This window comes from Kogia breviceps, chromosome 2, assembly GCF_026419965.1.
Source record: "Kogia breviceps isolate mKogBre1 chromosome 2, mKogBre1 haplotype 1, whole genome shotgun sequence".
In the NCBI taxonomy this organism is placed as follows: Eukaryota; Metazoa; Chordata; class Mammalia; order Artiodactyla; family Physeteridae; genus Kogia; species Kogia breviceps.
Window position 1 is genome coordinate 192,344,953 of NC_081311.1, and position 27,823 is coordinate 192,372,775.

At 43.6% G+C, this 27,823-nt stretch overlaps 1 protein-coding gene across 1 annotated transcript in view; it reads right to left on the minus strand.

The window, feature by feature from the left end:
* Nucleotides 1–27,823, minus strand: part of DNER (delta/notch like EGF repeat containing) — a 330,436-nt gene that overhangs the window by 150,046 nt on the left and 152,567 nt on the right. The window contains exon 5 of the mRNA XM_059053059.2: nucleotides 14,467–14,612. Within this exon, the coding sequence (XP_058909042.1) occupies nucleotides 14,467–14,612 (146 nt within the window). The remainder of the gene's footprint in view (nucleotides 1–14,466; nucleotides 14,613–27,823) is intronic.

The following is a 27,823-nucleotide window of genomic DNA, read 5'->3' on the forward strand; positions in this document are numbered from 1 at the left end:
TGGTTTCCATGCCAATGACAAGCTGGGATTGAGCAGATATGCCAGCACTGACCTGGCCTAGACCAGTATTCAAGGTGGCCCAGGCAAGCAGGATCACCTGCCTCCAATCTAGAGGCAAAACAATCCGGAATCCCCAGGGGCCGCTGCGCCTGAACTCGGCCACGTGATGTCTGCAATTATTTCTTCTGCTGTAACCAAGACTGTGCCTCTTATAATCTCCTGCACAAAGGGATATGACTGGAATTTGGCTTTGATGGGAAAAATCAAAAATTTTTTTCAAAGACGTAAAGCATGTAATACGATTTTTTTTAAAAAACTCTATCAACAGCATTAGTTATTAGGAAAATGCAAATCAAAAACACAGTGAGCTACCACTTCACACACACTAGGATGGCAAGGATTAATTTTTTTAAAAAACCCAGAAAATAGCCAGTGTTGGTGAGTATGTGGAAAACTTTAAGCCCTCATGTATCACTGGTAAGAATGTAAAGGGGTTTGGCCGCTGTGGAAAACAGTTTGGTGGGTCCTCCACAAGTTAAACATAGAATTACCATATGACCCAACAATTCCACTCCTTAGATAAACACCCAAGAGAATTGAAAACAGGTACTCAAACAAATCCCTGTACGTTCACATTCATAGCAGCACTAATCACAACAGCCAAAAGCCAGAAACGTTCCAAATGTCCATCAATGGTAGATGGATAAATAAATTGTGGTATATCCATACAATGTAATATTATGCAGTCATAAAAAGGAATGCAGTACTGATACATGCTCCAACATGGATGAACCGGAAAACATGATGCTCAGTGAAAGAAGCCACACACAAACGGTCACATGTTGTATGATTCCATTTATATGAAATCAAGAATAGGTAAATCCGTAGAGAGAAAATGCAGATTGCCAGGGAGAGGGGGAAGGAATGGAGAGTGACCGCTTAATGAGAACAGCATTCCTTTCGGGGTGACAAAAATGTTCTGGAACTAGATAAAAGTCCTGGTTGCAAAAACATTGTGAATGGGGCTTCCCTGATGGCGCAGTGGTTGAGAGTCCGCCTGCTAATGCCGGGGACACGGGTTCGTGCCCCGGTCCGGGAAGATCCCACATGCCGTGGAGCGGCTGGGCCCGTGAGCCATGGCCGCCGAGCCTGCGCGTGCGGAGCCATACCGCAAAAAAAAAAAAAAAAAAAAAAAAAAAAAAACATTGTGAATGTACTAAATGCCACTCAGCTACTCACATTAAAATGGTTAATTTTATATTATATGAATTTCACATCAATTAAATAAAACCTTGTTTTAAAACCTCTGTCAAGCCTGCACCTGACATCACTTGACTCACTTTTCTAAAGCCCTCCACACCTCTCCTGATTCCATCTCCTCCAGGACCTTCACCCGTTAATTACACCCCACCTACCTACTCTCACATCTGTCCGTTTCTTGCCTTCAGCCTATGCCAGTTCAATGCATCCACCTCTCTATAAGCAAAAACTCTTCTTTTGACCCAATTTCCCACTCAGGATACTGTCCCACTCTCTCCCTCGCCATTCAGTGCCAAGCTTATCAAAAAGGCAAGGCATGCCACTTCTCCAAGCTCTTCCTTGCTCCCTGTAATCCAGCCTCCCCCCCCCCGCCCCACCCCGCCACCATCACTCTCCTCCCAAATGCAAGATCCAGGCGTGAATTCTGCAGCCTCTCCTCTCCAGGCCAGCAGTTCAATTTTCAGAAAGACAATCGCTCCATTTCCTTGATCCTCTTTACTATCTATAAAGCTTGCCACAGTGTTTAACAGAAAGGTTGGTTTCAGCCGCTTTAGAAGATTTCTGTTATTTTAATTAGCCAGCTTTCACTTTATGTTTTTAACAGGATTTTAGGGACTGTTCAATTTGTTTTTGATGTGGCTCTTTGCCGGCTGCTGGCAGAGAAGGAAGAAGAGAAAAGGAGGGAAGAGAAGAGCCTCTGCCTTGGGGGCCCAGGGGACGGTGGGCTGCTGAGCCCAGGGTGGGCACTGGGGGGAGGGGCGTCAAGGAGCAGACAAGGCCGGAGAACTCGTCAAATTGGCTCTGAGCCAACTGAACCAGTGTTGTCACAAAGAAGCCATCTCCACGGAGGAGGGACAGAAGTCACCAAGTGCTTTTCAAGGTCAAAGAGAAAAAACAGAATCGTCCCAAACTAAACTGGAGTGTTCAGAAAAATAAGTTAAAAGTGCAGAAAGCAAATAAGGAGGTCCAGAGAAAAAAGTTAGCGGGAAAGCTTGGACCAGACAGAGGTTCTCAAAATGTGGCTTCCAGACCTCAGGAGAAGGGGCCCGAGACTCTGCTGTCGGGGAGTTGCCAACTAACACTTGTCACTCAGCATCTGGCACTAGAAGGATGAGGTCACTAACTACTGCCGCCACTGACCTGCGACACACTCTGAAAGGAGTCTGCGGGGGAGATCAGGAAGGAGGAACTCTGCGCCCTGCGAAGAACGGGCGCAACACACCTTCAGAGTTAGATATTTTCAGGAGAAGATTCTATGAGCCCAATTCTTCTCTAGAAAAGCACTAAAATCATTAACGGAGACGCGCTTCTCGTTGACTAGCATCAACCTTCTGCCAAAATATGTCCTTGATCGCACAGGCCCCCCTTCACCAAAACCACGTATTTACTGCCCTCTCCCCTACTCTCCGGAGCACTTCCTCGGAGCTCTCCGAGAGGCTGTCTCTTGGGCCACAGTTCGCATTTTGCCCCCAGTAAAACGTAATTCACAACTCTCACGTTGTGCATTTGTTTTCAGTGGACAGAGTTCACAAGGTCAAAACTATCTCATAATAATAGGAAAACACAGTGTGCCTTTTTCACCGTTGATGCAAACACAGTGGTGAGAAACCACTGATACCTTCCCACACGCCAAAGCCGTGTCTTTGCAGCAATGATCTCTGAATCTTCAGCATCTTCAGGCATTTTGCAGGGAGGGGGAAAAAAGCCAGTCTCACTTAGAATGTCCTGGATGAGGCAATCAAAATTAAAATTTTATGAAACCTCAAGGGTGAATGCACGTCTTTTTTTTTAACATTCCCTGTCATGAAATGGAAAGTCTGCGTGCAACACGCCTGCTGCCCACAAATGCCCAGCAGCTGCCTCAGGAAGCACACGCGTGGGATTGTCAGAGCCATGACCTAACTATCTCATTTTTCATGGAAAACCTTTTATCCTTGAAACAATGACTAACAGACAAAGTATTGTTATTCAGACTTGGCCCTCTGGCAGCTATTTTCTCTCCAATGAACAAAGCGAGTCTGTCACTTTAAGGAAAACAACGAATAGTTTTTGTTACCAGAGATAAAATTTGAACTTTTAAGGAAAATTAGAATTTTGGAAAACATTTATCTTCCATTATAAGCTTGACAGATTACCAATTCTTAAAGACTCTTCTGATGAGATTGGTGGCGATATCAATCACGGATGTCATTTCTTGTTATTGTATTATGAAATGTGTCAATATTCCGAAGCTCTGTATAATTCCAATATTTTCCAAATGACCAATGTGTGATGTTATAAAACTCACTCATGGTTAGAAGATCCAAACGGCAAGACATACCAATAGATTTTAATGTAACAGACAGCAAGAGCATTAGTATGGTCCAGATCCCACATACAATTAACCTCTAAGAATCTGTCACTTGTCTATTTTTGAAGTATTTTCAAGAAAAATATCCACAGGGCTTCCCTGGTGGCGCAGTGGTTAAGAATCCGCCTGCCAATGGAGGGGACAAAGGTTCGAGCCCTGGTCAGGGAAGATCTCACGTGCCGCGGAGCAACTAAGCCTGTGCGCCACAACTACTGAGCCCACGTGCCTAGAGCCCCTGCTCTGCAACAAAAGAAGCCACCGCACTGAGAAGCCCATGCACCACAACGAAGAGTAGCCCCCGCTCGCCGCAACTAGAGAGAGCCTGCGTGCAGCAACGAAGACCCAATGCGGCCAAAATAATAAATAAATAAATTTATTTTTTAAAAAAGTAAAATATCCACAATTATCTGAAAAGGCTATTAAAACACTTCTCCTTTTTCCAACTAAATATCTGTGTGAGACTGAATTTTCTTCCTATACTTCAACCGAAACAACTCATTTCAATAGACTGAATGGAAAAGCAAATGGAAAAATCCAGCTTTTTTCTTCTTTTAAGCCAGATGTTAAAGAGATTTGTAAAAACAAAAAACAATGCCTTGCTTCTCACTGAATTTTTTTGCTTTGGAAAAGTTACTTTTCATTAAACAGGTGTTATTTTTGTTAACATGTGATGGGTCTATTAATTAAATGAAATAAGAAATATTTTAATTGCTCAGTTTTAATTTAATGCAGTAAATGTCAACAGAAACAGCCCCATAAACAAAAGCTCTTTGGGTTCCTCAGTCATTTCTAAGAATGGAAAGGAGTCCCGAGACCAAAAAGTCAGAAAACCACCGGGTGAGTTTGGTACATAAAACTACGAACGTTGCATCCAGTGGACAAATCCTCAAGTGAGTCTGTAACTCGGTAGGTAGAAAAATGGGCCAAGATCTAAAGAAAAAGGACAAGGGAGACCAGTGGGGAGCTATTTTGGGCCAGGAGATTTCAAATAATACCATGTCGAAACCCCTAACTCTGCATGCCATTAAGACACGTTAGTAACATACACCCAGAGCTCTCTGGTGTCTCTGCCTGGTTTGGGAAAAGTTATGCTGCACTAACCCATAACACATGACTTTCACTCCCAACCACCTAACACTCCACAACTGGGAAGGATAAACCGCAGAGCCATTCACCAACCCCACTCACTGATTCTTGAAACGCAAGAGGATGTCGCAGAAGGAATCGGGCAAACACCAGAATCAAACCGAAGCTCTAATTTCCTCGACTTCGGAGAAACAGACAAGTCCATTTATACTTTAAAGCCATACTAAGAACACATGGTGGGGAACCTTCAAAGGGTTTTTTTCCTCCTCAAAATGTGAAAGCAGTACCAAATTGCCTCAAATGGTCACTGGCTAGATATTTAATTAGAGGCTGAGGAAGTTGATAATGTTTCAGAGGAGATCTGGGCATCAGGGGAAGGTCAAGTTCAGTGATTTCCAAAGCCAGTTTCCTGACTTTCGACATCAAGAGAGCAGAGACCCTGGTGGTTTTCCTCGCCCTGTTTTGCTGGGGTGAGGCTCCGTGCCTGACACTTAGAGGTGCTCACAGAACATTGGATGAGGGATGGAAATGGGGAGAAACAAATGACTCTCCAGGATGGTAAGTGGAATGAACTCGTTTTTTGTGAGCAAGCGCAGCTGACAGTTTTCAGATCCCTAAAGAGGAGCTGTGCAGCCCCACCAGACGCCAGGGGCAAAGCCGCTGAGCTGCGTTATTCCCAGGGGCTTCCGCTCAGCTCACTGACTTATGGACTGAAAACTAGGACCAAAGGATAAGCATCTCAGGGAGAGGAAAGACAAGGAAAGCAAGCTCACCAAGTTCCAAAGAGATGGTTTTCTTCTCTCTGGAAGAAAAGTCTAGTCAGAGCCTTATTTCTGTATTCTAAAAGCTAGTCATTAAAATCTAAGAATAATAGTTATCTGTCTCCAATACAGAGTTATAGAATGACTATATAGAATGAATCCTCTTTGTAATGACTGAGAGTGTAATGAACAGATTGTAAAATCAGGGCCTGCAAAAAACAGTCCTGGAACTTTTTTTTAATCTTCCAACTGGAACTTTGTAAGTCCTGGGGATGTAACGTACAGCATGGTGACTATAGTTAACAATGCTGTGTTTCACGTCTGAAAGTTCTGAGAGAGTAGACCTTTAAAGTTCCCATCATAAGAAAAAAAATTGGGGCTTCCCTGGTGGCGCAGTGGTTGAGAATCCGCCTGCCGATGCAGGAGACACGGGTTCGTGCCCTGGTCCGGGAAGATCCCACATGCCGCGGAGCAACTAAGCCCGTGAGCCATGGCCGCTGAGCATGCGCGTCCGGAGCCTGTGCTCCGCAACGGGAGAGGCCACAACAGTGAGAGGCCCGCATAACGAAAAAAAAAAAAAAAAAAAAAAAAAAAAAAAAAAAAGAAAAAAAATTGTAACTATGTGGTGATGGATGGTAACTAAACTTATTGTGGTGATCGTTTCACAATATATACATATATCAGATCATTTTGTTGCACACCTGAAACTAATGCAATGTTATAAGTCAATTACACCTCTGTAAACCTGGAGGTGGGGGGCTGTAATCTAAAAGAACAGGTTGGGGGCTACTCGTAAAAGGCTGCCTGCCACACCTGTAGGGATTTTCTCTTTCCCTGCATTCCTCATCTCACCCATACCGGGATTTTCTCAAACTTTGCTCTAGAGTAAGAGTCCCAGAGGGCTTACTCCCCTATTGTATTTTATGCGGAAGAAAACCATGGGACCCACGTTGCTGAATCTTCTAAGTCTCTTTGGAAGGTCTTGAGAGCAGTGACCTGTAATGTCTTGGTTGATTCCCATGGCATTTCACAAGCTTGGCAGCCTCTTATCTCGGGCTCCACCCCGGACCCACTGGTCCAGATCCGCACTTTTAACAAGATTCCCACGTGTGCACATTAAACTTGGAGAAGTGCTGAACCAACAGGTCATGAGGTCTAATCATCTCAGGCATCTGATGATGCCTGAGTTTTCCCTGCGGTAAACAGACTTCACGTGAAGATGCTAAACAGGCACTAAGACACACTGAAATGCTGAAAGTCCCGCTAGAGGCCACACTGCCCAGCAGGGGGAGCCCTGGAGCAAAAGTTCAGAAATCTCCCTTCATTCCCCTCCTGCCTCTACTATGAATTAGCTCTTGGGCTTTGGGCACATAGCTTAAATCTCCCTTAGACCTCGGTTTCCTGGTGTTTAAAACAAAATAGGTGAAGAGGCCTCTAAAAATCACCCTCCACTCTAAATGTTATGACCCTAGAACGTCACCAGTGATATAATCCTCACCCTAACATATTTGGAATGCCACCAGCCAATAATGCCTCTACTACTGTCTGTTAGCATGGGGAGATACATTGCAACCTTCTGGGAAATGCTGATACCAAATAGAAACTTGACAAAACATCTATCTTTTGGGACATAATTCACAATTTTTTAAAATAATTTATAATAAATGACTCAAAATGTTGTCATATTTTTGTGGCAGGCAAAGATATGATCATCCTTCTGTCTGTAACATAAAACGCAGCAATGGCTCTTTAATTACATTAGCACCAAGAATTATAATTTAGACACAAGTCCATGAAATTCTAGACGAGCTGATCCTTGACCACTGAAACGGCAACATCTGGGCTGAACATACTTTTTTTTTTCTTTTTTCTGTTTGCCTATTTCCAAGTTTAGTCTTTTTATTTATTTTTTAACATCTTTATTGGAGTATAATTGCTTTACAAAGATGTGTCAGTTTCTGCTTTATAACAAAGTGAATCAGCTACACATATACCTATATCCCCATATCGTCTCCCTCCCACCCTCCCTATTCCACCCCTCTAGGTGGTCACAAAGCACCGAGCTGATCTCCCTGTGCTATGTGGCTGCTTCCCACTAGCTATTTATTTTACATTTGGTAGTGTATATACGTCCATGCCACTCTCTCACTTCGTCCCAGCTTACCCTTCCCCCTCCTGTCCTCAAGTCCATTCTCTACGTCTGTGTCTTTATTCCTGTCCTGCCTCTAGTGAACTTACTTTTATGATCTCTGTATTTAGTCTGTTTCTAATATTTATTATTCTATTTTTGTTATCTATAAAAGTACTTTCTCTCTCAAAGGCCCACAAAGTGGTTTCTGCAAGTATAATCTGTGGGAGAAATCACCCATCTTTTATTAGCAACTAAATGTATCTCAAGACACCTTCATTTTGGCATTAAGCATCTATACTCTGGCTCAGAAGCTTTTAAAGAGCGTTGTCCATAAGCTATTTGTTCAGTCAAGAGAAGGGTCCCCCTTCCCTTAGAAGAATAAATTAGTCTTTTTTTCTGTCATGTCACTAACCACTGGCTCATCAAGTATTTTCCCATCCACTAGTGTGTGCTACTCTGACCCTCTCTTGCTGTGTTTTGTTCCCTACTTAAAGGAGAAATTCCTCTCCAGTGTTAGCAGAACCCCGGGGGACCTAACCCCACTATAAACCGAACAGAACGTTTAAAAGCAACTCCACACTCTGACCGTCAGCTGCTATTTTAATGCTCAAAAGGATACAGCGAATGCCTTTCCTTTGATGCTTTGATGGGCTTTCTCACAACCCTACCAGGTCTCAGGCCCTTCTCAAGGTCTCATGAGGGCCTTTTTATTCACACTGATGATGGTGGAAGAATTAGCTCTCAGAGAAGTGATGGACGAAAGAACATGACATCTATTTCTGCCCCCTGGCCCCCGCCCCCGGCACGTTGCTACTTCCTAACCTAAAGAGGAGTTCGCCAACAGTTTCAAACCAAGAAAAGAATGGCATCAAAGATCCCATTTGTTCAAATTATTCTGACCTATTTCTTTTTTAAATGATAGGGAAAGGATTGGCAATACTGCTTAAAATGCGCCTAAGGGGTTCCAGCAACATTCTGGATCACACAGCCTGTGAGAAGGCCTTAGATCAGAAAATATAATCTGATTCATGAGTTTATAAAACAAATACACCACGTCCTTTTCATGTTCCCATATTTACCAAACACTTAACCCGAATTACATATCTAACTGAAAACCTAGAGGACTGGTTTCTCATCACATCTTTGTTCTTTTATTTCTTCTGTTCCTTTAGTTCAGAGGCAGTTTTTGAGCACCTCCCATGCAGAAAGCACCTTGCTAGTTGTTCGAATGGATACCAAGGGGACCAGATGTGACTCCTAATGTCAAGGAACTCACCATCTGAGACGCCCCTGGGAAACTCCCAATGATCCCACGTCTGAGCTGGATGTTTCTCTGGGCCCCCAGAACACACCTACAAAGCACACATTCCCACTGCTCTAATTCACGATTTAGTGTCCAGCTCCCAGCTCCCGAACCTCCCAGCTCCTTCCCAAAGGGCATGTCTTATAGGAGCAAATGTGCACCCCCAGAGGCTAGGGCAGTGCCAGGCACATGACAAGCAGTGACTCCGCCCATGAAGTGGCGTGTGCGCTAAAGTGAACACAAATAATAATGCACGTATGAACTAGAAGCATAAACCAAATGTCATGTGTCTCATCAGGAAAACAAAATGTACGGGGCTTGAGAGGAGGGAGTTTGCACTGGGGGATGAAGGACAGCTTCCAGAAGCAAAAGATTTAGAGCTGAGTCTGAAATATATTGGGGCAGGTGGGAGGGCAGGGGGCAGAGGGCAGCTGAGCATTCCAGATGGTGGAAACAGCATGAGCAAAACCAGGGAGATGCGAGAGAGGAATCGGGGCGGGGAGGGCGGGATGTGCAGGGGTTGGGAGAGGGGCTGAGGCTGGAAGCTGGAAGGGTGACCAGGAGCCCAACTCACGGCTGCCTCGTCACTCTGTTCTGTGAGTCAGAGCTGAAATAAACAAACCTCAGAAATGGGAATTTACTGGGAGCCCTACCAAAGAGGCAAAAGCTTTTGAAAAAGGGAAAAAGATGGAGAGGCATGCTGATAGGAGACAGGCAGGATCCTGGAAGGATAGTGTCCCCTGCCTAGACCACATGGGGTGTAGAGCAAGGACAGCAGGTATTATCAAGCAATAGATAAAGCAACCGGTTCAGGCCAATGACTTATTTCTAAACCCAACCTAACCGGAAACACTCATCTGTAGAAAGACTAGGACTTCCTAGGGCTTGAGCCTTTGCCTTCCAAGAGTAGGGATGGAGGTCACAGAAGGTCAGGAATCTTCAGAAGCCAACATTCCAGCGCTCTGCTCACGCATGGGCCCACACCTCAAGACGGAACTAAGCCACCAGCTCTAGAAGGGATTAAGAATGGCTCCTTGCCATGATGCCAGCTCAATTCTTTCTCAAAACAAAGTCTGAGTAGTCAGCTCTAGTTTCCCATCTAAACAGCCTAAGGATGATGGATTCAGAAGGCAAGCACTAGAGAGGTTTCTAAGGAATCTTCTAAGAATAGAGGCCGGACCCCATTCACCTATCAATATAGACCAGGGCCAATGAATAGGAAAGCTTTGTGATATGGATTGAACCATTATATCACTTAACAGCATTTATCTTTCTTACTGACTTCGTGTGACCTTGAAATTATTATTAATGAAATCTTGGAATAAAAATATGGTGCATATTTGCTTTAGGGAATCAGCAAGAATAGGAAGATGGCAAGCATGGCTCTTGAGACCTCTATTTCCAGAATTATGATCCACAGTCGGCTTTTGCATCAGAATTGCTTGGCTGCCCAACGAAAGGCATCATGATCTGAGTGGTGGGCCTGGACTATGACTTTTGTCAAGGGCCTCAGGTAAATCTTAGGCAAAGTAAAGTTTAAAAACAATCCTTTAACTTTGTTGGGCAAAAGACGCAATTGGGTAGAAAAGGAGCAATAATGAATCAGAGAAAAAAAGTGGAAAGAATCTTGTGATGGTTAATTTTATGTGTCAACTTGGCTGGGCCACGGTGTCTAAATAACTGATCAAACGTTATTCTGGATGTTTCTGTGAGGGTATGTTTGGATGAGATTTACATTTAAACCGGTGGATTTAGAGTAAAGCAGATTGCCCTCCACAATGAGGGTGGGCCTTGTCCAATCAGTTGAGGTCTGAATGGAACAAAAGGCTGAGCTCCCCCAGCAAGAGGAATTCTGCCTTCAGACTTCACCTGCAACATCAGCTCTTCCTGGTTCACCAGCAGACTGTCTCTGTACTAGAACTGCAACTCTTTCCTGAGTCTCCAGCCCAGCAGCCTCCCTCATCAGATTTTGGATTCCCCAAGACTCCATAATGGTGGAGCCACAATGAACCAATTCCTCAAAATAAATCTCCTTAATTGATTGATTTATATATGTGTTTGTGTGTGTGTGTGCGCGTGTGTGTGTGCATGTACATATATATAATAAATATTAAAATGACATACATAAATTTTACATCTATATATATACATAGATAGCATATATATACATACAGAGAGAGAGAGAGAGAGAGAGAGAGATCCTATTGGTTCTATTTCTCTGGAGAACCCCGATTAATACACATCTCTTGCTCTTGAGAGACAGGGTCATGGAACCCAAATGGATCTAAAGAAGGCTGAAGGCCCACAGAAGCAAAGAGCCCTGACAGTCACCTATAAGGTAATTAAGGAATCATCAAATAGGCAGCAGCCAACCTTGGTGACAAAGTTGAAGAAGAAGTTAGTGGTCAACAGTCAAATTTTTTTCATAAAGAGAACATTACAATCAACCCTTGTAACAAAAGCAGTTTTCAAATACTACAGTGTTATAGAAAACATTTAAAAAGACCTTCCCAGGACGGTGGGATATCTAAGAACAGCAAGCAAAAGCTTTACCACAAACCACCCATCACTCAAAATTGTGAAACATCCTCCAGCCAAAGCACATCTAACAAAAGAGAAATGAGTCCCATTACAAAATGAGAGTAGTGTGGAAGTAACAGAATTGGTTTTATCTTGATGAATGATCAAACAAAAAGATATAAAAATGACGAGAAACAATAAAATTAAACCACCAAATACAGTTCTTTTCGTTCTGTATGACAGAGTAGATTCTTGCATTAGGTGGAAGGCTGGACTACGTAACTCCTAATTTTGAGAAACAGTAAAAAGAAAGAAACTGGAGAACAACAGTCTTTTACTGCTAGAAACAGCGTAAGCTGCTACAACAGCCAAAACAACAGTCACAGAAAACCACGGGGCTCGAGTGGACACAGAAAAGATGCCCCGCCTTCCCGTTCCCACTGCAGCCGGGGCTCTTCGACCCCCCACTGTCTTTCGGGGGACAGTAAAACTGGCCTCCAGATGTTTCTCATCAAGCTAACAATGTGGTAGGTCTGTAAATGGACATGGTAATTCCAGCCTGATCATTTGCTTAGAATCACCAGGGGTAATTATCATGCCTCAGACCGGATGACTGGCCACAGTTCCCTTAAATTCACTGAAGGTAAATGCAGGCTTTGACAGAATCAACAACAGCAGAGCTCTACACTTTAGAAGCACCTGGTGTGGAACCGGGAGGTAGGGGCAGGGGGCAGAGGGGTTATCTCAGGAAGGGGCACTCGGAAGCTGGTACCCATAACGGAGCTGTGCTGACATCAGCATGGATTCCAAGGCTTTTGAGTCATTTTCTCACAAGAAAACAAAAAACACAGCACTCTGGCAATGTTTGCCAAGTTACACGCCAGGTGCTTAATACTGCTACTGCCTTTGCAATGAGTCCATTCTAAGCCACCAGGCAGAGCCTCTTAGCTAGAGCTTTCATGCAGATGAGACCCCCGGGGCAGGCTGCACGCCACCAACATGCATGCGTTAATATAACAGGGTGACAGCTTTTCAGATGAAAAGTTTCCCCGGAAGGGTCATCCATTAGAAGAGAAAGCACACAAGTCTCAACCACTGTGTCAGCCCAAGATTCTAAAGGCAGCCCTCCGTTCTTCGTTGAAGACATTTCTCTTTCACCAATATGATCTATTCAAGGGCTAATCGGGCCACAGAATTGTTCACTGGGAATATTAAGAATGAATTTGGGCAAGACCCGTGTGCCTCCGCTTTGCAGCCTCACTTGGAGGGTCTGACCTCTTCCACCTCGAGCAGCTGGCATTCCTCAGCCTCTCATGTTCACCTCTTCTAGAACCTCCTTATCAGATAAGCGTCCCACTCCTTCCATCTGACATAGCTTGAATCTCCTAATCAGATAAGTTCCCCACTGCTTCCACGTTTTTGTACCCCTCCCTAGCCTTGACGGTCATAGAAGAACACTCAGGATATAATATCCTTTACTTTGCTTATTTCTGCATAGAATGAGTTGATAAATAAAGCTTCCCCTCAGGACAGAAAAGAGGCAAGTCCAAGCTGGCCGAGACAGAAGGAAACGGGATCTACAGGGCAGGCTCAGCTTGTGAAAGAAACCTCACGCGTCACCTCCTGGCTTCAAGCCAGTCACTCTCCCTTCCCCCAGGGATTTGGCTGTGGCTTTGCTTTACCCTCGGGGCCCTTTCAAAGATTTTTCAGAAATTATCATCCCTGCTACTTTCTTGGTTCCTAACCACATTCTGCCCCCTACAGGGAATATCTTACGAGAAAATGGTATATTTAAGCCCCTGCAATATTACACCTAAGACACAGGTTTCCCAAGACAACATGAGCAGTACTTGAAAGTGTCTTCAACAGCCCTTTTGTCCATCAGCCCCCGACCCCTCACTTGTCTAAGTTCACACCACTGTTACTGCACGTGCTGACGTTACCACAAGGAGGTGTCACCAAAGAAAATGTACCTGTGTTACCCTTCAAACTGGTCTAAAATACACCATGCTCTTTGGGGATTCGGGGAACCCGCTCTCACATAGCACGAACCTCAATATAAATATGTGTAGAACTGGGGAGAGGGGAATGGAGAAAAAGATGCCGGAGTTGGACGTAGCAAGCGGTGAGGCGGATGGGCATCCGCTAATGGAACAGAGGCCCTGGTACGGTGTAGAGTGTCCCTGTCTCACCCTGATCAGGTGGAGCCTGGACTCCACCTGCCAAAATTGTTCTAAGGGAACCCTACACGGATGGAGATTGGCTTCCGGGATGGCTAGCCCTTTCCTGGTCTGACTCCTGGTCCCCGTCACTCGGGACATGTCCTCAGCCCCTGCCCCTGCCCACGTGACCTCAGCTGCTAAAAAGAAGAGGGGACGGGGCTCAGGTCTTCCAGAGCTGATGGCGCTGGTCCACGAAGGCCAAACAGAGTGAGTCAGACTTCTAGCCCCTACCCCTTCCCCGTTCCTCCTCTTCCTTTTCCCTCACTTCTGTAACTCTGTTATCGGCCCTGGACACGTGCAAAGTCTAAGGAGGGAATGAGGTCACGACTGGGAAGGAGATGACTCTGTCTTAGCTTTTCTTTCTTCCGCTTCTCGATTCTGCTACCAGATATGATAATACTTTTCACAAAATCCTTACTTGATACCAAAATGAGGAGGTCCGGCACTGCACAGATTTTTCAGTAGTTCGTTTAAAAATTATATGGAAATTTATATATCTATATGTTGCATACAAATGATTAAAACCAGAAATTCGGGGAGACTTTTAGCAAATGCACTGCTCTCTCCTCCTTCCTCCTTCATATATATATGTGTATGTGTGTGTGTGTGTATGTGTGTGTGTGTGTGTATATATATATATATGTATATATACACATACACACATATGTATATGTGTATGTGTGTATACGTGTGTGTGTGCATACGTGTGTGTAGGTGTGTGTATACGTGTGTGTGCATATATGTGTGTGTGTGTATATGTATATGTGTGTGTTTATATGTAAATACAGCCTTATGTAAATGTATATTTTTAAAGCTCCCAGGTGTCCCCTCACCTCTGACGGCTTCGTGGCGCACCTTCCTCTTCCCGAGCACTCCAAGTCTTTTGCGCGGCTCTCCCCTGGTACACAGGTGCTGGCCTTCACCACCAGGGTCAAGCGCAAAGCCACGATAGATTTAGTAACAGAATCATTCACGAAACCTAAAAGAAAATGGGACAACAGTAAATGTAAAGCCAACCAACATTCTTCTGACAAGACTATGACTACAGTTTACACAACATTCAAGTATGGTAAACAAAACAAAATGCAGTAAGTTAAGCCAAGGAATAAAAGCCCACGGCTAGTGGCCATCCGGACCTCGGGCCTTTAAGCTAGGCCACTCTTCCCAAGCATCGCGGGGAATGCCGGTCGCCAAGGAAAAGGAGCGCCGGGCGCTCCGTCCTCACCTTAGTTGCTCTGCTTCGCTCCTGCTCCTGCCCTCCTCCGTGGGCCGCTCTGTCTCTGAGTTCCATCCCTGCATTAGCACCTTAGAATTCTCTCTGCTTGTGAACCCGTCTTTTCCCCGGGGAGCCACGGGCTTGCACTCCCTACTCTCTGTCTTCCTGGCTGCTCTGAAGAGTCGCAAGCACTAAATCTCCCCGACCCACCCTGCTATGGGTCTGCCCGAGCAGCTCAGTGCCCTCAACGGTGGGCATGCAACATGGGTCACATTCTATGTTGGGTTTTTTCATAAATATCTACTTGATCACCAGTCTGACTGTGCTGTATCGATTTCAGTTATGTGGTTTTAACCATCTAAAAAAACAGGACCAACCGTAGTTGAATACTGATCGCAAAAGCATTAATGTGTCGTATTTATCACTGAATGATCTTTATGTCAAGTGCAGCTATGGGTACATAGTTGGTAGCAATAAATATGGAATAAATAATAGTCTCCAACTGGCATGAGGAAATAATACTGTAAGTATTGTGCATCAATGATGTAATTATTTCATTAAGAGAGTGTACCTTTTTCTAATAAGAATATTCATTTATTTAGGAATGATTTTTAACTTCCAAATGAACAACTTATAATTAACACCTGCATCACCCAGGAGAAAGACTCCTGCATTACCCAGAAAAGGTGCTTAAGACAAGGGGGTAGAAATGATTCTAGATAGCCATGCCTCTCTAAGCCCCAATTTTCTTTTTTTTTCTGGGACTCTTTTCACATCAAAAAAGAATGCTTCTTATGATGACAGCTGGACACAAGCAGAAAGTGAGGCTGTCTGGGCAATGGGGCAACGTGATCACCCTGACCTTGGACCCTAAGGATCATCCGGGGACAACGAATCTGCAAAGGGCAAAGCATTACATTACTGCAAGGGATGTTTTTAACAGGCAGAAGATGGGTTCAGAACAGAAGCAGAGGATTTAATCCTGTTCACAAGCATCAAGGTTATGTTGGGAAATTTGTGCAAGTCAGAGTGGAGTGGAGACACACCTCAACTTCAAGTTTGGAATTAGGAGCCAAATATCTCTTAGTGTCTCGGTAAAGACAGGCACTGCCGGTCTGACATGGAGTAGTATTTTACATCCACAGAGAACTAGTTGCTTTCTTCCTAAGATTTCCTGTTGAAAACTTTATGGTAAATTGGCTTTGGGACAGAATGAAAAGGATGGATTAGGCAAACACACCTCCTCTGTAGAGTTTTCTACTTCTCGGTCACGGTCCCACATCACACAGACACCTCAAACCTCCTCCCAGCGCCTGCAAACGCCCTGCTCATTCCAACTCTGTAAACGTTCCCATGGTACCTCTTTGCCTGGAATACACCTCCTTCTCCAGTGATCATAGCTCAGTTCTCATTCTATTCACAAGCCTATCCCCAATACCCCAGCCCCCTTCCAGCTCAACCATGTCCATCTGCACTCAAGTACATACTGTTACGTACAGGTTCCTGATGATTTTATGTCTTGGATGCTTACTTGTCAAAACACCTTTACTGAAACTTCCTTGAGAGCAAGGGACAAGTCTCAGAGAAGTGGCAAGTAGGAAGTCAGGATACAGGTACACATAGGACCAGAGCAGTAAAGACAAGTCCCAAAGAGGAGTTTCCAGAATGTGCTATCATCCAACAAGTCCACTTGGAAGAACAGCCATCATTAGAATACATAAATTCCAGTTTACTAAAAAAATTGCTTATCAACTTTGATAGAGAACTAGAGCCTGGTACAATGTAGGAGTGCTACCAGAATTCTTATTTTAAAAGACATTTTTACACATAAAATAGTGGAGGTAAAATCAGGTAGTAATTATAAAGGTATTTTTCATCTCTTTGCTCTGTTCTCTAGCTTCACACTAAATTATCTGAAAAATCTATACCATCTGTCTCCTTACTAAGCATTTAGATCACAGAATGCTCTATAACTCTCTAGAAGAGGCCTCTGTCCAAAGGTTATTTTAGAAATTCTTTTCAACTGTTAAATTTACTGAGCCAGTAGAAATTCAATTGAGGTGGCCCTGAACCAAGATGGCGGAGTAGAAGGACATGCTCTTACTCCCTCTTGTGAGAACACCACAACCACAACTAGCTGCTGGATAATCATCAAAAGGAAGACACTGGAACTCACCAAAAAAGATACCCCACACCCAAAGACAAAGGAGTAGCCACAATGAGACAGTAGGAGGGATACAATCACAGTAAAATCAAATCCCATAACTGCTGGGTGGGTGACTCACAGACTGGAGAACACTTAAACCACAGAAGTCCACCCACTGGGGTGAAGGTTCTGAGCCCCACATCAGGTGCCCAACCTGGGGGTCCGGCAACGGGAGGAGGAATTCCTAGAGAATCAGACTTTGAAGGCTAGTGGGGTTTGACTGTAGGACTTTGACAGGACTGGGGGGAACAGAGACTCCACTCTTGGAGGGCACACACAAAGTAGTGTGCGCATCGGGACCCAGGGGGAAGGAGCAGTGACCCCATAGGAGACTGAACCAGATCTACCTGCTTGTGTTGGAGGGTCTCCTGCAGAGGCGGGGGTTGGCTGTGGCTCACTGTGGGGACAGGGACACTGGCACCAGAAGTTCTGGGAAGTACTCCTTGGCGTGAGCCCTCCCAGAGTCTGTCATTAGCCCCACCAAAGAGCCCAAGTAGGCTCCAGTGTTGGGTCGCCTGAGGCCAGACAACCAACAGGGAGGGAACCCTGCCCCACCCATCAGCAGTCAAGTGGATTAAAGTGTTACTGAGCTCTGCCCACCAGAGCAACACCCAGCTCTACCCACCAACAGTCCCTCCCATCAGGAAACTTGCACAAGCCTCTCAGATAACCTCATCCACCAGAGGGCAGACAGCAGAAGCAAGAACTACAATCCTAGAGTCTGTGGAACAAAAACCACATTACAGAAAGATAGACAAGGTGAAAAGGCAGAGGGCTATGTACCAGATGAAGGAACAAGATAAAACCCCAGATAAACAACTAAATGAAGTGGAGATAGGCAACCTCCCAGAAAAAGAATTCAGAATAATGATAATGCAGATGATCCAGGACCTCAGAAAAAGAACGGAGGCAAAGACTGAGAAAATGCAAGAAATGTTTAACAAACACCTAGAAGAATTAAAGAACAAACAAACAGAGATGAACAATACAATAACTGAAATTAAAACTATACTAGAAGGAATCAATACCAGAATAACTGAGGCAGAAAAACGGATAAGTGACCTGGAAGACAGAATGGTGGAATTCACTGCTGCAGAACAGAATAAAGATAAAAGAATGAAAAGAAATGAAGACAGCCTAAGAGACCTCTGGGACAACATTAAATGCAACAACATTCACATTATAGGGGTCCCAGAAGGAGAAGAGAGAGAGAGAAAGGACCTGAGAAAATATTTGAAGAGATTATAGTCAAAAACTTCCCTAAGATGGGAAAGGAAATAGCCACCCAAGTCCAGGAAATGCAGCGAGTCCCATACAGGATAAACCCAAGCAGAAACACACCAAGACACATAGTAATCAAATTAGCAAAAATTAAAGACAAAGAAAAATTATTGAAAGCAACAAGGGAAAAATGACAAATAACATACAAGGGAACTCCCATAAGGTTAACAGCTAATTTCTCAGCAGAAACTCTACAAGCCAGAAGGGAGTGGGCACAATATACTTAAAGTGATGAAAGGGAAGATCCTACAGCCAAGATTACTCTACCCGGCAAGGATCTCATTCAGATTCGATGGAGAAATCAAAAGCTTTACAGACAAGCAAAAAAGCTAAGAGAATTCAGCACCACCAAACCAGATGTACAACAAATCCTAAAGGAACTTCTCTAAGTGGGAAACACAACAGAAGAAAAGAACCTACAAAAATAAACCCAAAACAATTAAGAAAATGGTAATAGGAACATACATATCAATAATTACCTCAAATGTAAATAGATTAAATGCTCCAACCAAAAGTCACAGACTGGCTGAATGGATACAAAAACAAGACCCATATATATGTTATCTACAAGAGACCCACTTCAGACCTAGGGACACATACAGACTAAAAGTGAGGGGATGGAAAAAGATATTCCATGCAAATGGAAATCAAAAGAAAGCTGGAGTAGCAATACTCATATCAGATAAAATAGACTTTAAAATAAAGAATGTTACAAGAGACAAGGAAGGACACTACATAATGATCAAGGGATCAATCCAAGAAGAAGATATAACAATTATAAATATATATGTGCCCAACATAGGAGCACCTCAATACATACAGCAGCTGCTAACAGCTATAAAAGAGGAAATCGACAGTAACACAATAATAGTGGGAGACTTTAACACCTCACTTACACCAATGGACAGATCATCCAAAATGAAAACAAATAAGGAAACAGAAGCTTTAAATGACACAATCGACCAGATACATTTAATTAATATTTATAGGACATTCCATCCAAAAACAGCAGATTACACTTTCTTCTCAGGTGTGCATAGAACATTCTCCAGGATAGATCACATCTTAGGTCACAAATCAAGCCTTGGTAAATTTAAGAAAATTGAAATCATATCAAGCATCTTTTCTGACCGCAACACTATGAGATTAGAAATCAATTACAGGGAAAAAAATGTAAAAAACACAAAAACATGGAGGCTAAACAATATGTTACTAAATAACCAAGAGATCACTGAAGAAATCAGAGGAAATCAAAAAATACCTAGAGACAAATGACAACGAAAAGACGATGATCCAAAACCTATGGGATGCAGCAAAAGCAGTTCTGAGAGGGAATTTTATAGCAATATAAGCCTACCTCAAGAAACAAGAAAAATCTCAAATAAACAATCTAAACTTACACCTAAAGGAACTAGAGAAAGAAGAACAAACAAAACCCAAACTTAGCAGAAGGAAAGAAATCATAAAGATCAGAGCAAAAATAAATGAAATAGAAACAAAGAAAACAATAGCTAAGATCAATAAAACTAAAAGCTGGTTCTTTGAGAAGATAAACAAAATTGATAAACCATTAGCCAGACTCATCAAGAAAAAGAGGGAGGGCTTCCCTGGTGGCGCAGTGGTTGGGAACCCGCCTGCCGATGCGGGGGATACGGGTTCGTGCCCCGGTCCGGGAGGATCCCACGTGCCGCGGGGCGGCTGGGCCCATGGGCCATGGCCGCTGGGCCTGTGCGTCCGGAGCCTGTGCTCCGCAATGGGAGAGGCCGGAACGGTGAGAGGCCCGCGTACCACAGAAAAAAAAAAAAAAAAAAAAAGAGGGAGAGGACTCAAATCAACAAAATTAGAAATGAAAAATAAGTAACAACAGACACCACAGAAATACAAAGCATCCTAAGAGACTACTACAAGCAGCTCTATGCCAATAAAATGGACAACCTGGAAGAAACAGACAAATTCTTAGAAAGGTATAACCTTCCAAGACTGAACCAGGAAGAAATAGAAAATATGAACAGACCAATCATAAGCACTGAAATTGAAACTGTGATTAAATATCTTCCAACAAACAAAAGTCCAGGACCAGATGGCTTCACAGGTGGATTCTATCACATTTAGAGTAAAGTTAACACTCATCCTTCTCAAACTCTTCCAAAAAATTGTGGAGGAAGGAACACTCCAAAACTCATTCTATGAGGCCACCATCACCCTGATACCAAAACCAGACAAAGATACTACAAAAAAAGAAAATTACAGACCAATATCACGCAAGAATATAGACGTAAAAATCCTCAACAAAATACTAGCAAACAGAATCCAACAATACATTAAAAGGATCATACACCATGATCAAGTGGGATTTATCCCAAGGATGCAAGAATTCTTCAATACATGCAAGTCAGTCAATGTGATACACCATATTAACAAATTGAAGAATAAAAAATATATGATCATCTCAACAGATGCAGAAAAAGCTTTTGACAAAATTTAACACCCATTTATGATAAAAAAACTCTCCGGAAAGTGGGCATAGAGGGAACCTACCTCAACATAATAAAGGCCATATATGCAAACCCACAGCAAACATCATTCTCAATGGTGAAAAGTTGAAAGCATTTCCTCTAAGATCAGGAACAAGACACGATGTCCACTCTCACCACTATTATTCAACATCGTTTTGGAAGTCCTAGCCACGGCAATCAGAGAAGAAAAAGAAATAAAAGGAATACAAATTGGAAAAGAAGAAGTAAAACTGTTTTCAGATACTCTACATAGAGAATCCTAAAGAGGCCACCAGAAAACTACTAGAGCTAATCAATGAATTAGGTAAAGTTGCAGGATACAAAATTAATGCACAGAAATCTCTTGCATTCCTATACTCTAATGATGAAAAATCTGAAAGAGAAATTAAGGAAACATTCCCATTTACCACTGCAACAAAAAGAATAAAATACCTAGGAATAAACCTACCTAGGGAGACAAAAGACCTATATGAAGAAAACTATAAGACACTGATGAAAGAAATTAGGATGATACCAACAGATGGAGAGATATACCATGTTCTTGGATTGGAAGAATCAATATTGTGAAAATGACTATACTACCCAAAGCAATCTACAGATTCAATGAAATTCCTACCATATTACCAATGGCATTTTTTACAGAACTAGAACAAAAAATCTTAAAATTTGAATGGAGACACAAAAGAGTCGGAATAGCCAAAGCAGTCTTGAGGGAAGAAAATGGAGCTGGAGGAATCAGACTCCCTGACTTCAGACTATACTACAAAGCTACAGTAATCAAGACAATATGGTACTGGCACAAAAAGAGAAACACAGATCAATGGAACAAGATAGAAAGCCCAGAGATAAACCCACGCACCTATGGCCAACTAATCTATGACAAAGGAGGCAAGGATATACAATGGAGAAAAGACAGTGTCTTCAGTAAGTGGTGCTGGGAAAACTGGACAGCTACATGTAAAAGAATGAAATCAGAACGCTCCCTAACACCATACACAAAAATAAACTCAATGGATCAGAGAAAACCATAATTCAAAAGGACACATGCACCCGAACGTTCATTGCAGCACTATTTACCATAGCCAGGTCATGGAAGCAACCTAAATGTCCATCGACAGACGAATGGATAAAGATGTGGCACATAGGGCTTCCCTGGTGGCGCAGTGGTTGAGAATCCGCCTGCCAATGCAGGGGACGCGGGTTCGAGCCCCGGTCTGGGAAGATCCCACATGCCGTGGAGCAACTAGGCCCGTGAGCCATAATTACTGAGCCTGCGCGTCTGGAGCCTGTGCTCCGCAATGGGAGAGGCTGCGATAGTGAGAGGCCTGCGCACCACGATGAAGAGTGGCCCCCGCTTGCCACAACTGGAGGAAGCCCTCGCACAGAAGCGAAGACCCAACACAGCCAAATATAAATAAATAAATAAATTTAAAAAAAAAAAATTAGGGTTTCATTTAAAAAAAAAAAAAAAAAGATGTGGCACATATATACAGTGGAATATTAGCCATAAAAAGGAATGAAACTAGGTCATTTTGTAGAGACGTGGATGGACCTAGGGACTGTCATACAGAGTGAAGTAAGTCAGAAAGAGAAAAACAAATATCGTATATTAACGCATATATGTGGAACCTAGAAAAATGGTACAGATGAACCGATTGGCAGGGCAGAAATAGAGACACAGATGTAGAGAACAAACGTATGGACACCAAGCGGGGAAAGCGGCGGCAGGTGGTGGTGGTGTGATGAACTAGGTGACTGGGATTGACATGAATACACAGATGTGTATAAAATTGATGACCAATAAGAAGCTGCTGTATTAAAAAATAAATTAAATAAAATTTTTAAATTTTTAAAAATGCTGCTGAAAACAATAAATTAAAGCCTTCTCCTGATTCAGTCAAAAAAAAGAAATTCAATTGAATGAGCAGTTTAAAATATGCACAATATAGTTTTCTAAAGAGTTCGCTTTCATTTCCTCAAAGAACATTTCCTGCGCTCACTTCTACAAACCCGGCACTGTGTTAGATTCTAAGGTTACCGAGAGAAGTCACCCTTGGTTTCCGCCACTCCAAACTTTGGTCAAGAGCAGTGGTCCTTAACTAGTTGAGAAACCAGAAGCTTTGTATTTTTACAGGGGCTTTTTCCAAGTACATATTTCCAGGTTACAACATAAGTGATTCGGTGTCAATCGTCTTGGCTGGGCCCCTGTAGGCATGTTATTAATTTTTTTAAAATTTTTGTAAATAAGGTTTTATTAGAATATAGTCTACTTATTTATGTACATATTGTCTGGACTTCTTCAGCACTGTGACTGAGTTGAGTAGTTGTAACAGAGGCTGGATGGTCCACAAAGTCTAAAATATTTACTACCTGGTGCCACAGTGAAAAGTTCTGTTACCACCGTGGTAGGCACCGGGCATACATGGAGAAAAGATGGATGTCATATATGTCCTCATGGAATTTACAGTCCAGCAGGGAAAATGAGAAGATAAAGTGAGCGATATAGTTATCTGGGTCAGGAGCATGTGATCTAGCCTAAGGGGAGCAAGGAAAGCTTTCTAGGGAAAGCGTGGTGAAGCTGAGTTTCAAAGGATATGTGGAAACTCATCAGGCAAAGGAAAAGGGAGAATAGTGTCACAATCAGAGGAAATAACTTTACATATGTATGTATGTATGTGTGTGTGTATGTGTGCATGTATGTATGTAACATAATTTCTCTCAGTACGTGGTGTTGTCCTCAGTACGTTTTGGTTTTCAATGTAGTTGACTATCCAATAATTATTGCTTAAAAGTCCTTGACTCTGCATCTTTAGGGCAGAAACCTTCAGCTCACTCCCTTCCAGGGGGTCCCCCATTGCACAGTGAGCCCTAGTTCTAGAAGTGATTCGAGATGACTCAGGGTGGCGGTGGGAACACTTCGTCTGAGCACGTGAGACACTCCATATTAAGACAGTAAACAGGTGACTTCCCTGGTGGTCCAGTGGTAAGGAATCTGCCTTCCAATGTAGGGGACACGGGTTCGATCCCTGGTCGGGGAACTAAGATCCCACATGCCACAGGCAACTAAGCCTGTGGGCCACAACGAGAGAGAGAAAAAAACTCACACGCCGCAACTAGAGACAAGCCCGCGCACCATAAGGAAAGATCCCACGTGCCTCAACAAAGACCCCGAGTGCCGCAACTAAGACCCGATGCAGCCAAAACAGACAAAAAAAAAAAAAAAACGACGCTAAACAAATTTCTCCCTGAAAGCCCAATATACACTTTGGGAGTGAGTTTAGGCATATTATTTAAAAAGACTCCTTAAGTAATTCGGACATGTGCTTCCCCTTAAGAACCACTGGTCTGATAGAAAAACAAATCTAAGTCACAGAAGTAATGTTCTTGTTAAGGTAACGCTCACCTTGAATTAGAGGAACATGAGCCTCTGAAAGCACACTGTGCCCGTCTATTTTTTTTTTTTTTTTTTTTTTTTGCGGTATGCGGGCCTCTCACTGCTGTGGCCTCTCCCGTTGCGGAGCACAGGCTCCGGACGCACAGGCCTAGCAGCCATGGCTCACGGGCCCAGCCGCTCCGCGGCATGTGGGATCTTCCCGGACCAGGGCATGAACCCGTGTCTCCTGCATCGGCAGGCGGACTCTCAACCACTGCGCCACCAGGGAAGCCCATGCCCGTCTATTTTTGAAAGTCTAGGCAACTCTGTGATATTCAGGTGATATTCATATTCCCTCACTCATCATAAGTCTCTGAAGTTCTTGGAGACAACTTTGATAAAAGTTTCTACATTAGCTTTATTTGCTTAATAAGACTTGAGCATTTGGGTCCTAAAATCCCTTAGTAAACTCTTAAAGAAATCAATCTTTACAGCAGTGTATCACACATTACTACATAATTTCTGATTATGTCACCTAATCCCCCGAAATGAGTCAACAGCATAATGAGCATGTTCTCTTCAGCAGCACTCTGTTCACATGAGGAGAACGGTGCGTGGCAGCTCCTTCCAGGTATAAGTGTAATTTCAGTAAGTTGTTTGCACCTCCCTTTGATCATGTCTAAGGGAAAAATGCTTGGAGTTCCTCCTAATGAAAAGTAATCCTGTCCATTTTAACTCTCCTCAAACTGCAGCTGGGTTAGAGCAAAGTAGCCCTCAGGAAAGCCCTCATGCCAAGAGCAGGAACTGTGCTCTTTACAAAGAAGCAGCAGGAAGAATCTGAAATAAAATAGAATTCTTTTTTTTAAAAAATAAGAAGTTCTTTGGGGCTTTCTGGGTGATCATTTGAGGGCTGTTGAAAAGCCAGTGTGATTTCTTTGACTCAGCCCTCAGAATGGTGGCACTTCTAACACGCTTATAAGAAATGCCAAGGAAATGGTCACAATTTTTTTTCTCATCCTTAATGGTATGAAATCAATATATGTAACATAATTCCTGAGACAGGCCTGAATAAAAAGGCTTGTCCTCATTCAGAATTCCAAGAACCATAGGCCAACTGATTAACTAAAGACAAAAACCAGTAAAGTCAGAGTGAGGGTGACACCCCAGTTCTGTCCACAGAGCTTCTGTCAACACCTGCACTTTCTATGGCCTTTTCAAAAACTAAAGAACTGATGCCACATAGGAGGCTATGAAGCTGCTCCAGCAAAAGCATGGTTTAAATTATAAGCAAGAAAGGGGAATAGATAGAGGAGAAATATAAAAGGGAAAGGGAAATAGAAAGAAGGAAGGAGGGAGGGACGGAGGAAGGAAGATTGAAAAAGAAAACCAAAGCATGAGATAGAAACTGCATGAGACAGAAGAAAAGGAGACACTAATACAGAAAGACAAGGAAAGCAGAAATGGAGAAAAGAGGGCTTCCCTGGTGGCGCAGTGGTTGAGAGTCCGCCTGCCGATGCAGGGGACACGGGTTCGTGCCCCGGTCCGGGAGGATCCCACGCGCCGTGGAGCGGCTGGGCCCGTGAGCCATGGCCGTTGAGCCTGCGCGTCCGGAGCCTGTGCTCGGCAACGGGAGAGGCCACAGCAGTGAGAAGCCCGCGTACCCCCCTCAAAACCCCCAAAAAACCCCCCAAAACCAAAAAAACAAGAAATGGAGAAAAGAAAATGAAGGCTGTCCAGCAAAAGTTTCAGGGGTCCTCCCACCTTTTTTTATGGAAGGATATTTCATCATCTTCTCATGTTCGTGCCCTTAGATTCCTCATTCCAACCACAACACATGTAAAATGAGAGTTCTCTGAAACAGTTCATGGATAAACATTTGTTTGAATCTTAACTGTGTTCAGTCCAAGTCTATGATTCTGATTATGAGGCCAAAATGCTGAGTCCCTCTAAGTGGAGAGATTGTGCATTCTGTGTGCATAACCCAGCTGTGGGCGGATGGGGCGGGATGGAGGGCCACCCAGGACAGAGAGAGAGCTGAGCTCACTCAGCAGACGATGACTGAGCCCCGGGTAGCAGGCAGCGTTTAGGTTGCGTCCTGAAGGCTGCAAAAGAGCCAGTGAAGACAGCTGAGGACATCAGCGTTTCAGCACCCAGATGAGGACAGAGAGGCAGGAGGGGCCAGATCAGAGGGGGTCTCATGACCCTTAGGGCAACAGGAATCCACTAAAGAGTGTGGAAAACACGGGATTTATGCTTTTTCAAAGATCACGTTTTGGAGGAAGAGCCAAGAAGACTTTCGTAAGGATTGGATGAGGGAAAAGAAGGAATCATACACAGTGTGGCACCCTCGTGTGCAGTGGTGCTGGAAAGTGACCAGGATGTCTGCCGCGGGCAGGTTAAGTCGGAGATTCTGATGAGATGAGCCCCTCCACGCACACGCGAATGGAGCAGCCAAGGTGGTGGTTCAACATAGGACATGGGTAGTTAGGAACATCAGGGCTGAAGATTTAGATCTGGGCCTCACCTGAATCTGGGGGGTTCTACACCATTGGGACCAAAGTGCACTCTCAGAGAAGAGAGGGAAAGACCAGAGCCCAGAACCAAGCTTTACAGGCCAACAGTCACAGAATAAACTTAGTGTTATATCGATAAAAAGAGATTAGACCAGACGAGAATCATACTAGAATATTTAACCAAAAAAAAATATGACTTTTCGTTAGTAGGCTTGATTCAGAAAAGATTTTTGCACCATGAAGGAGATAAAGAACCACAAGGAGGAGACTGCGGTCCATGACAAAGAAAAATGTCTCAAGGACACCATTCAGCTCAACGTTCAGAGGCTGGGAAAGGAAGGGACAGGGGAGGGAGGGAGGGGAAAAAGATGACACTGCACTTGAAAGGTCCACTTCTACTCACTACACAACTGAGTGATTTCCCTGACGAGTTTTAAAACAATAACAAAGGAAAACTCTCTCCAGAGATTATCCTGGGATCTGTTAACACCCTCAAGTAACTAGTTACGATGACAAATAATGGCTGGGTTTCCTTCTCTGCATGTCCCCACTGCCCCTGACTCTTGCAAGGACACACAACAAGCACTCTGTCCCGCCCTCGGGCCCACACTGTGCTCATTAACACGGTAATAAGATGTTCTGCCATCATTAACAGTCCTTTTAGAACGGCGACTTCGCCAAACTCATTCCCTTGGTGCCAATGAGAAGTAGAGAGCCAACCGAAAGGGGACCCTGTCACTACCTTTGGGATGGACTGGTCCAGTATCCATTAGAGAGCGCGAGAGCGCTGGCTCCTGGCCATTAACTGTTCATCTTACCACTTGGCTTCTTCAATACTAAGACCAAAGAGTCTTAAATGGACTTAGTAGTTAAGGTCTCATTGGGATTAAGAACAAGCGAGATTTGCATTTCTTACTTCAGTGGTTTGGCTAAAGACCGTTTTCTTTCCTGTTAAAGGGAATGCCTACGTGCAAAATAAAAACTCTGACCGTTGGAAACAGACTGCTGAGTTTTCCTTTTAAGACTTGGCAAGTCGTTTGGCACAAAACGATAACCTATAAAAACTGTTCACAGTCCAGGAAGTT